Genomic DNA, 11236 nt, shown 5'->3' with positions numbered 1-11236 from the left:
GCCTTTCATCATGTTTTCTTGAGACAGGGAAAAATATCCCAAATTTGCTAGTGTTGTGAAAAAAATTAAGAGTTAGCGATGCTGGGTTTGTTTCTTCATTTCCACTGGTAAAATTAAAACAAATTTTTTTTTTTTTTTTTTAAAAGAGACATTGTTAGGTATATTTTAAGGGTACAATTTTCAGAACTGCCCAGAATTCACTAACTGCTCCCACTGAAGTCAAAGGTAGTTTTGTCATTAATTTCAGCAGAAGCAGAGTTAGGCCAACACTGAACGCTTTTGAAAATCCAACCCTTATCCTTTTTCTTCTACAGTACAATGAAGGAGAACCATTTTGTCACTACTATTTTGCACCTTTTTCCATAGTGCTTCTCATCTTCCCCTTTTCACAGTCCATCTCCCCTTTTCACACTACTACATTCTTTATACAAAGTATCTGATGGAGCTAGATGATATGTGGCACTTTGTCAGCTTCAGATTTTTAGACCTTTGGATCAAAGCATTTGGGCAGCCCAGCTCCAGAGGGAGCAAAACATAAGTGCATCCCATTATCCAAAAAAAGAGTCAGAGGCTAGATGTGAAGGGAAAACACAACCCAAGGTGGTCAGTTCAGATGGCAATCTAAAAAAGGCCCTTGTTCTAAGACGACCTGAAGAAGAGCTCCGTGTAGCCTGAAAACTTGTCTCTTTCATCAACAAAAGTTGGTCCAATAAACAATATTACATCACCCAGCTTGTCTCTCTTGTTCAAAGAGTTAAATTTCACCATGATCAAGGTTCTCTCCTCTGATTGACAAAATATTTCAGCCTAAGCATTCAAAATGAAGAGCACAGTCACACTTTGTTGCTCAGGGGAGCTAAATATCAAGGAGAATACAAACACAGAATACCCAGGAGCTCCTCTCTACGTCACAGAAAGATATCATTAGAATTGTTATATTCAACCTGTCCTATCTGCAGAACCTGTGTTCCAGTTTTCAATCAGCTCATTAAGTTTTGTCGGACATCTTTTGGTTGCTATTCTGCAAGGAGAAAATGACAAATTCTTATTTTCAGAGTTTTATTTGTAAAGAACATAGCATGAAAAGCTGTATTTAAATGTACTCCAAAACCTGAAAAACTGATGTCAGTTTATGATATGTTAAAGTGCTTGATATAAACAATACTTTTTACTAATTTCTTTCTGAAAATAATCCAGTTCTGATTCAGTTAGTAATAATGTAAAGACAAAAATAATAATAAACTTACTATGGAGACAGTTTTTTTTTTTTAAACTACACAGGGCACATTTGTACATTTCAAGTATAACATAGAACATTTCCCTATGAGATTCACACCTTCATCTGACTGAAAGACAGTTCTTAAATATGCCTTCACATAACTACTTTAAAGAGAGATCATTTTGAACAAAGAAACTAATTACAAATGTCAGCTCAGAATAAACAGATTTTTCACTGAACACAATGGAATCCAGTTAGTTTCAGAGAATTATAAATACATGTTTTAGAGAGACTCAGTGATGCATTTGATTTTCTGACTTTCAAGCTAGTATACTGAATGTTAGTGTAATAATACTGTGCAGAACTCAGACACTAGAAACAGGCAAAATTTGGTTAAAGAGTTTGCTTTGTAAAAGTAGGTGCCAGAGGGCTTTGGTCTTTCCCAAGATTCCATTTCTCAACCAATGAAGGTGCTTTAATACTGAAGTATAAATTGTGTTAGCTTAAGAGAATCCTGATTGGCTTCTCACCATTCTAAAGGGCTAGAATGATTTCTGTAGACCTCACAGAAAAAAATACTCTGTTTCCAATTATCAAAGTAATCTACTAAAAAAAACAAAAAACATTAAAGAATAAAATTTCATTGCAAAGAACCATACCCCCAAGGATGTCAAGTAACTAGTGTATTAGGGATGAGAGGCACTCAGCTGTGCATCATGCTTCAAAATACCTTAGGGCACCTACAGTGTTTTATTACATACAAGGGAATTTTAGATATAATATTCTTCCCATATCATTCACATGGTATGAAACTTGACAAAATAAATGTGTCCCATAAATTAACGTTTTCCATGTGAAGTTATATATTAAGTTAAATACCATAGGTTTTTACATCTAGTTTATAAGGGAAAATCCATATTTAAAGTTTTAAATTAGTCAGGTTTTGATTTATCCTTTAGATTTAAAAGACTACCTTTAAGAAGTCCTTTTCCTCTCATATTTGCCCTCTATGCCTGCCCTTTAAGGATGCCTCCATTTTCATTTCTACCCTAAGCCACATATATTTTCCACCTAATTTCCTTGTGGCCCAGTGTCACGGCTACCTTCCTTCATCAGCTATAAGTATTTAGAAAAACAAAGCACAACTACCAGGATGCAGATTCCTCTGGAAAGGAAATGCAATCCACATGCAAAAAGCCAACAGATCAATGACAAAATGGATCATTTTTCATGGTGTAATGAAGATCATTTAGAAGATTGGGAGGTCAGGTGGGAGGGAACATTAATACTAATTATAGGATATAAAATTGTTGATTTGCAAATAATGAAAATTAAAACTTTCTAAGCTCTCAGTATCACATAATAGTGCTGTGTGGTTTCTGATACTTAGTTTATAATTCATTCAAAAATTCAAGTGTTAGGGATGAATTTTCAATTGTTGGCCATATCGCCTATTGACTTTAACTGGAGTGGCGTGGCCACCCCAAAATACCACCTTCTGAAGATGTAAAGATTAATTTAGAGTCAATGTACAGATGTGGACTTTTGGTACAAACCCACTGCATTGTTCATAGCCCCTCAAATCTGTTCTCCATAACTCCAATATTGACACTGCCATCCTGCATAGAATACTTTGGATGGTATTGGTCAATTCAAGCAAGAGCAGATTCATGCTTCTGAACAGCTTCAATTTGGCAAAAGCTCTGCCTTGGTTAAATCAAGAAGCAACAAAGAACCCCTCCCATGACAACCTCAAGTGTTGAGGATAGCAATTTGAATAGCATGGCAGTAGAGTGATTGTTTTGCACATAAATGTTCAGATATTGAAATAGCTCTGCTGAGCACAGACCGGTAGAGTCTGGATGAGATCCTTGTATCTTTCTAGGCTCCTGTGCTTTTGGTCAGCATTTTTCTATTTTTACACTACAACCCTTTCTTCAAAGAAGACGGATGCCATCTGACTGCTTTTCATCTGTCCAGGAGATATGGGGTGGGACTTCCTTCCTGACACCAAAATGAATCTATTACAAGAACTGCCCAGCTGGAGGGCAGTAGCAGAGTGGATATTTCTTACCAGCTTTCTCCTTTTGTAAGCATACCACTGTCAACATGCATGACTTTCTGCAGCCTGTGAAGTTATTCCTTCTGTTGCAGGTATCCTACACAGCACTTTTACACTGCCATCATTCCCATAAACTAGTGCCATCACCTTTCTATCAACACTTAATACTTCTGCATTATCCAATTTTCATTTTGCCTCGATCTCCCTCAGCCTGCCCTTATCCTTAATCTTTTTCAAATACTTTGAAGGAGCACTAACTAACTACCCTCATCCTACCTCACCATAGCTCACTGGAGATATTAAACCTTGTCTACAAGCTGGCAGTGACTAAAACGCCAATTTTCTAATACTGTTCTGAAGGTGGCAACGTGCAAGCAGGAAAGATAGACACTATTTCTAAGCCCCTTCTCTGGATCTTGTTCCTCTCCATTATATTTATTTATTTGGGGGACATTCTAACTTCCCAGACATAACAAGAAGCAATGTTCAACATTCAGCCAAAATCTTTTGTAATGCACTGCAGTTCTGATCTACAATGTAATCTGTTATTTTAGTAAGGGCCTCTCCAAAGCAAGATTGCTATATATACACCAAGCTGTGTGATGTCCTCAGGCATCCACTGAAGAATAAATTGTGATCAAATTGATTAAACCAGTGAAACAAACAAAAGGATTTCGAACCCATCTCCAAAGGCAGCTAATGGCTGTGAGTTAACATGCCCCCAGCTTTGCATAAATCAAATCTCAGTGGAAGGAAAACTGAATGATACATCCCAGATATTTGCTGCATGCTATCACACAACTGATTTAGTTTTTATTTTAGCATGTGGAACTTCAGCAGCTCCCAGTTTCTCCGAGTTCTGTCCCTGTGACATTTGTGTTTCTTTAACACATTATTAGTTTGAAACAGTATGAGACAGAAGCCTTGACACCAATTCCCCTTGCCTCACTTCTTTTCTATAGCTGAATTATTCAAAACCAAAGCGATCCTGTGCCTCCCAGGAACACTTACTCCCCAGGATAAAGGAAGACTAGTAACTTGCCAGTATTTCACAACTGGTTGAAACAGTCCTGTAGCACAGCAAAGTCGGTGTTTGTGGCTCTATAGCAACATAAAAACAGAAACAGAGCTTGGTTCATCTTCTGAACCAAGTTACTCAACAAACCTATAGAAGCAGACAACCTCTTGAAGCATACGTCATCATCCACAGTACAAACACAGACGGGGGGGGGGGAAGGGGGGGAGGAGGAGAGAAGAGAGAATCTGAACAAAACCCAGACAGAAGAGGGACAAAAATGACAAATCAAGTTATTGACATTTCCCAAATATAGCCTGGTGCTGTACTGGATTTTTTTAAAAACAGATATCAGGCTTCTTGGAGGCTCAACAATTCCTCATGTCCAGTGTTTAAACATTTCATTTGCACCTCACCTTGTGCCGATTGATAAAAATTACACAAAAGATCTTAAATATGACAACTCACAGCTTATACACATGGAGAGGCTTGGATCTTTAAAACATAAAATAAGGGAAACCGTGTACAGTAGGGTAAACAGTATACATTCACAACATTTCCAAGAATGAGATGATAGCAGTGGCTACATATTGATACTTTGCTGTGTTCTTTTGCAACACCTGAAAAAAGCCCTGCTGAGTTTGCACTGTATTTACACATTGACTGGCTTCTTCCTTGCTATCAAGCAGCAACATCTCTCCCCCCTCCCCCCACAGCTGTCCCACGGTTTTAAGCTACTTATTTTCAGCACGAGAACATTGTCTAAGAAAAGTTTAAGATGAATATAATTTCTTAAAGAAGATAGCATATTTACATACATCTAACACATGAAAATACTCTATTTTATTCTGTTTCAAATAAACTACAATACCGCATTTTAGCTTGTCTGCAGCTTTAGGACAGTCCTGAATCTGGTGTAAACTGGGTTTCCCACTCCCACCCGATAACAGGGTGCTCTGCTTTACAGTGATGCACTACCGCAGCATTCAAGTTCTAACAGGTCCCCAATTTTTGTTTCCTTGCTTAGCAGAGAAATAATGAAGTTCTCATCAAAGCCATGCTAAACATCCACTCCTTTAATGAGTGACCCTTCTAGGATGATGTTGAAATCTTGTAATGTCTGTAGGACTCTGAGGAGGGAATTCACTGTCATGCGGTCCCGCAGAAAGGCGTTCTCCTCATACATCCTTGTGATGGCAGGACACTCTGCTAGCAATGGAATCCATTGAGGAAGGAAGTGATCCCTACCGAGAGAAGAATGGAATTAATGCAATCTGCTGTGTCCAGCAGAACTTAATCTGAACTCTTGCCTTTAACACACCCCAGAACAGTGTCCATTTTTGCATAGGTGACGTGTGTCATTTGCACTCAAAAGCTTCCCATATAATAATTGGGATCCTGTTTATATTATTATTATTATTTATATGCAGTGGCACCTAGAGGCCCAATCAGGCAAGTACCACATTGTTCTAGATGTTGCACAAGCATGTGCAACATGCCCCACCCCAGTTTTCAGTACAAATTAATTTGTTTTATTACTTCCCTATTTCTGTTCAGAGAAACAGAAGTACACTGTTGTATTTGGGCCAACGGAAAAAAAAAAAATAGAAAACTTCTAGAGCCTACTTTAGTATTAATCCCTGACCACACTGTAGGTGGCATAATGATTTCAATTTTTTGAGGACTGACATGGGAGAGTAAAGACGGAAGAGATCAAGGAAGTCAGATTAATGCCATGGGGAAAGATTCGGTTTAATTCCCAGGCCATTAGCAAGGAAAGAAAACTCCAGGAATTCTGTATTGGTGAAATGCAGGTTTAAAAATATCTAGATACATAAAGACAAAGGAAGAGAAAAAGGAAAAAATATCAACAGAAGTGCTCAAAATCCTATTAGGAAAGGCAGATTTTCTTCCCACAAGGTTTAGCAAAGACAGAAATAGCCATGTGTCCGTTTTCATTTGGGTTATTAAAAAGAGAGCTGGGGGAGGAAGAGGTGGACTGATTCCTCTTTTGAGGGCACCCTGAACTCACGAGGCCTGTACTTCATGTATAATATCATGTAAAGAGAAGACCGTGCACACAATTTCCCAGCATTACCATGAATTTCATTAAAACAGAAAAAAGTGACTTGCAGAAATGTATATGCTAATCATCAGGAATAATATATATCTTACTTAAATTTCTCTTCTGCTCTTAAGGACATTTATTTAAATGTATGAACTGGCCAATTTATATGTCCAAGTTATTTTAAGCTGGTAAATTAAAGTGTCCAATAAGAGTGATACAGAGTGTTCAACTGACAAATCCAACATTAGAGAACACCACAGTGAAGAATGCTGCTCTGTACCTAGTCCCCAGGCAAACCAGGATTTGGAATTTGCCATCCTTCCCGATGTTCCTTGGTGCAGTACTGATAGCATTTACATAGTGACAGAATGTTTTGCAGGATGATCTCTGAAGCAAGACGTCCTCTTCGTTGTCCCCAAACTGGTCAGTGGTTTCAAAGTAAGCAACAGCTTTCTCTGCAGAGAGAAAGTAAAACCATGCAATGATTAATACAAAACACTTTGAAGCCACCTCAGCACCTTACAATTATGCAAAGAAAGCCATTAAAAAAAAGTCAGCATGTGCCAAAAGCTACCTCATGGTTACTATATATCCTATCTAAATAAAGTGTGGTAAGTGTCAGAAACTGCTGTGTGGTGACAGTTGGCAAATGTGGTCACTGTATACTGTAACTTAAATTAGCATCATGAATTAGTTTAGTGATTATAGGCATTTTTGTGGTGCTAAATAGTTTAATTATTCCCATTTTATAAATGTCATTAGCTACTAGTTATGGATTTCCTGAGTGAGATCTTCCCTCAGGCTAAAAGCCTTAACTTATTTATTCCCTTAAAATATATTCCTGAGTCCCAAGGGCTGAGCAGTGTGGACCAATAGATAATTACCTGTATAACATCCACTGAATAAGACTATTCTCTAATTGGTATCGCTTTTCTTCAGATTGTAGTTGAAAGCCATTTCCCAACACCTCATTTACTAGGTTTGTATCTTGTGAAATTGCCAAAGAATTTCCCTCTTTCCTTATCAAAATATTTCAATGAATTACTGTTTATGAAAATGCAGTTCTAATAGGTGGCATGCAAGCTACCCCTACAAATATGTCTGTATCAATAAGTCTCAATCTGAGAAGCAAAACCCTCTATCATTTCATGTCTTGGCTGTCTGTGGAGAAAAGGTTTTCAAACATGTAGCAGTTCTTGTGAAGTGGACAAATTTGGATTTGAGGGAAGCCAAGTTTAATTTGGATCAGAACCTGAACCCATTTCCAAAAGTGGTTCCAGAGCTCATTTCTAGTCACATGCTGCAGTTGTATATTTCCTCCTTGTCACCTCCTTCCCAAAACCATTTCTTCTCATCTTTTGCGGTCTCAAAAGATGTAGCTCTGGAATTATTGTATGTAAATTCGTCCTTGTTTTTCCCAGCAAGCCCTCCCCACACCCCCCTTTTGCTATTGCTGTGTACAATCATCATCCTTGCTGTGGCTCAGACTTGTGTTCTTGGGTCATCTTTGACTACTTTTTCCTTTCTCCTCATACATCCAGACTATTATCAAGTCTTGCTACTGCTTGTTTTGCCACATATGGAACCCCCCTCCATCTTTCCTTCTTTTGCTTTGTGACACTTTTATCCTCCCCTCCCTTGATTACTACAAGTGGCTCCAGTGCTGCCTCCCCATTTGCCACATATTACGCCTCTCCACTGAGTAAGGAAAGCAGCCACTAAAATCTTCATCCTTTTCTGAGCAGACCAGATCACTCCCCTCCCACAAACCCCTCCACTGGCTCCCCCCTGCCCACTATACCAAATTTAAGATTTCCCATCCCCACCCCTCCACACCCCATTCACTGGAATCTGCCAAAAGTCACTGGCCTCATTTAATGACAGGTTTCAGAGTAGCAGCCGTGTTAGTCTGTATCCGCAAAAAGAACAGGAGTACTTGTTTTTTTTTCCCCTCTTACTTAATTTGCCTCTCAGAGTTGGTAAGACAACTCCCACCTGTTCATGCTCTCTGTATTGTGTGTGTATATATATCTCCTCAATATATGTTTCACTCTATATGCATCCGAAGAAGTGGGCTGTAGCCCACGAACGCTTATGCTCTAATAAATTTGTTAGTCTCTAAGGTGCCACAAGTACTCTTGTTCTTTTGGCCTCATTTACATGGTTTCCTTCTTCAACTCCTGACATTGGGCTTTCATTTGCTGCTCCCTCTGTTTGGGTAACTTCCCACACTACGCCAGCCATTCCCCTCAAACACCTCCTAACACCCACTTCTTCTACGAGGCTAAAATACATTATTAATCCACATCAGTTAAAGACCCTCCCTACTCCACCCCAATGTTATATGTGTGTTGGTGACAAAGAAAAAAAAAAAACAAAAAACGGTTACTATCCCAAGTTAACACCTCACCTGGGTTTTCCAGTTCACTTAATCTCATCTGTGCCTGTCTTTTAAAATGAAAGCTGCTCAGGGCCCGGAGTGTATTTGTATTTTTTACAACCCAGAGCACAATTGCACTTAAACAACACTCACATAGGGTTAGATTAGGAGACTTAAAGTTTGTCCTGTAGGAACTGAATGGAACCCAAGCTTATTAAAATCTGAGGTATGCACACTTGTGGCCATTTCCCTCTAACCCTTTCTCCCCTCTCACCCCAACATAACACACCAGTTTACCTATGAAATCCCAGATGAATACGTTCTTGTGGAAAATCCGAGCAGATTTGAATCCATGGTGGAAGACCTGCTCCAGTGCTGCAACCAGGCCATTTTCACCACACAGTAGAATGGTAAGGCTGCCTCTCTATGGAACAAAAAGATATGGTTCTTAAGTACAACAAGCTTCAAAGCCTGGTGTAATACTGGTTACTGGTACACTGATCCCTGTTTCCCTGGTTATAAAAAGGTTTACATGTATTTCCTCTTCTAATTACAATATATTTTATGATAGAGTACCTCTTTCTCGGGCTTGTGAAAATGTTTCACAATATTGTTCACAGCTTCCCCAATTCCTTCTTGGATCTGCCCTGCATTAGGTTCTGTAAATTAATGGAAAGCACAGTCGCTGAATATAAGAACATTAAGACAATGCACATTAATCAAATTCACACACTACCAAACTTGGTTCAAACTGCAGGAAACATTCGATCTTTAATACAGGAAGAGCTTATGGAGTTATTTGCGCTAAGCAAATCTACGAATCTCAGTTATAGATGACCGGGGAACAACATCAAAACGAACCAAATTAATTGCCAGACAAACTGCACAGGCCAAGGACTTTCCTTTATAAATAATTTATTTCAGTTAAGGAAGCTCTGTCCATCACATATACATCCAGCACTCTTTTATTGCTAAGAGTTCACCACAGATTTTAGGCCAGAAGGGACCAATTAGAATCATCTAGACTGACCTCCTGTATAACACAAGCCCAGGAGCGCTGCCAGCTTTTCTGATGCCCTAGGCGGCGGAAGGTTCCGCCCCGAAATGCCGCCCCCCCCAGAGGCGGCGGAAGGTCCCGCTGCCGAAATACTGCCGCGGTCGCTGCCCCCCAAATTGTAGTGCCCTAGGCCTAATGGGTTGCGCCAGCCCTGCACAGGCTGAAGAATTTCACCCAGTAATTCCTGCATCAAGTCCACAACTTCTTGCTGAACTAGAGCATATATTTAAATCTAGATTGGATGCTTTAAAAAAAAAAAAAAAAAAGACTTCAAGGTGACTGAGAATCCACAGCATCCCTTGATATGTTAAATCCAATGGTCAGTTACCCTAATTTAAAAATTAAAAATAAAAAAAATGGTGTCCTATATATGGTCTGAATTTGTCTAGCTCCAGTTTTCAGCCATTGGATCTTGCTAGATTACAGCTCTCTACTATCAGAAATTCTTCTTCCCATGTAGGTATTTACAGGATGTCATTGTGTAATTTATTAACATTTGTTCTGATAAGCTAAATAGATAGAACTTCTTTCATCTCCCACTCAACACACTGAATCATTCTCAGAGCTTTTTTCCCCAAACGCTTGCCAATTTTTCAACATAATACAATTCAGTGTTTTTGTTTAAAATACTGATGGCCTTCCACATGTCAAAAGTAATGCCTCATGTGACTTGGAAGGCAATTGAATCCCTGAGCTTTGCAGTCCCCACCCTTCAGGAAATGCTCTGAACTCGTGCTCAGACATGGAACCACACTCATGGAAAGCAGCACTGGATTCATGTTGCCCTCTTTAGATTATGTTTTGCCTGGAGAGAAACAGACACTGGTAACTGAAATAAAATACTTAGTACTTAGCACTTTACAATAAGCCTCAAAATTTTGTGCTCCGAGTGAGAGGTTTTATCCTCATTTGACAGATGGGGAAATTCAGGTAGATTAAGTCATTTGCCCAAAGTCACAGAGCAAATTAGAAGCAGAGTGATGGTTAGAAACCATTGTTCCTTCAGACTGGACCTAGCTTTTAGAGGTTACAATCCTGTTCAAGATGCTACAAGGCTAAAATACATTATTTTATTTCCCAGTAGTCACTACCCCCATGTTATAGCTGTGAGCACAGGAAACGGCAGGGGCTTACTTGTATTTTTTCCTGTAAGGGAGGTGATACTCAGTCTGCGAGCTGTGGTTGGGGATTTCTGTTGAGGGGGGGTACGGCACTGCTTCCCAAGATCTTCATCCGACGTTGAAGTTATCAGTTCTCCAATAAGAATTCTCTCCAGACTGCCATCATCAACTCCCTTCCCCAGCCATCGTCCACATGGAAATCTGTGGTACCACCCAACAGAAGAGTTTGAACTAGCTGAACATTTTAACTTGAATTCAAAGTTAAGGGACATAACTATTTCAGGGCTCCTCTATGGCCCACGTAAACACTTATC

General features: G+C 39.3%; 1 protein-coding gene across 3 annotated transcripts in view; it reads right to left on the bottom strand.

Annotated features, from left to right (window-relative positions):
* Positions 1 to 1087: 1087 nt before the first annotated feature.
* Positions 1088 to 11236, bottom strand: part of DENND5B (DENN domain containing 5B) — a 177670-nt gene continuing 167521 nt past the window's right edge. For all 3 annotated transcript variants that reach the window (XM_024202591.3, XM_024202593.3, XM_024202594.2), the window contains 5 exons: positions 10936 to 11123; positions 9321 to 9403; positions 9042 to 9168; positions 6645 to 6819; positions 1088 to 5540 (listed from right to left, as the gene is read on the bottom strand). In XM_024202591.3, coding sequence (XP_024058359.1) covers positions 5357 to 5540; positions 6645 to 6819; positions 9042 to 9168; positions 9321 to 9403; positions 10936 to 11123 — 757 coding nt within the window. In that variant the 3' untranslated portion in view covers positions 1088 to 5356. The remainder of the gene's footprint in view (positions 5541 to 6644; positions 6820 to 9041; positions 9169 to 9320; positions 9404 to 10935; positions 11124 to 11236) is intronic.

The sequence above is a fragment of the Terrapene carolina genome, unplaced genomic scaffold, assembly GCF_002925995.2.
Source record: "Terrapene carolina triunguis isolate 2854851 unplaced genomic scaffold, T_m_triunguis-2.0 Scaffold247, whole genome shotgun sequence".
Lineage (NCBI taxonomy): Eukaryota > Metazoa > Chordata > Testudines > Emydidae > Terrapene > Terrapene triunguis.
The sequence above is the reverse complement of the archived record's forward strand: the minus strand, read 5'-3'. Positions and strand labels throughout refer to the sequence as shown.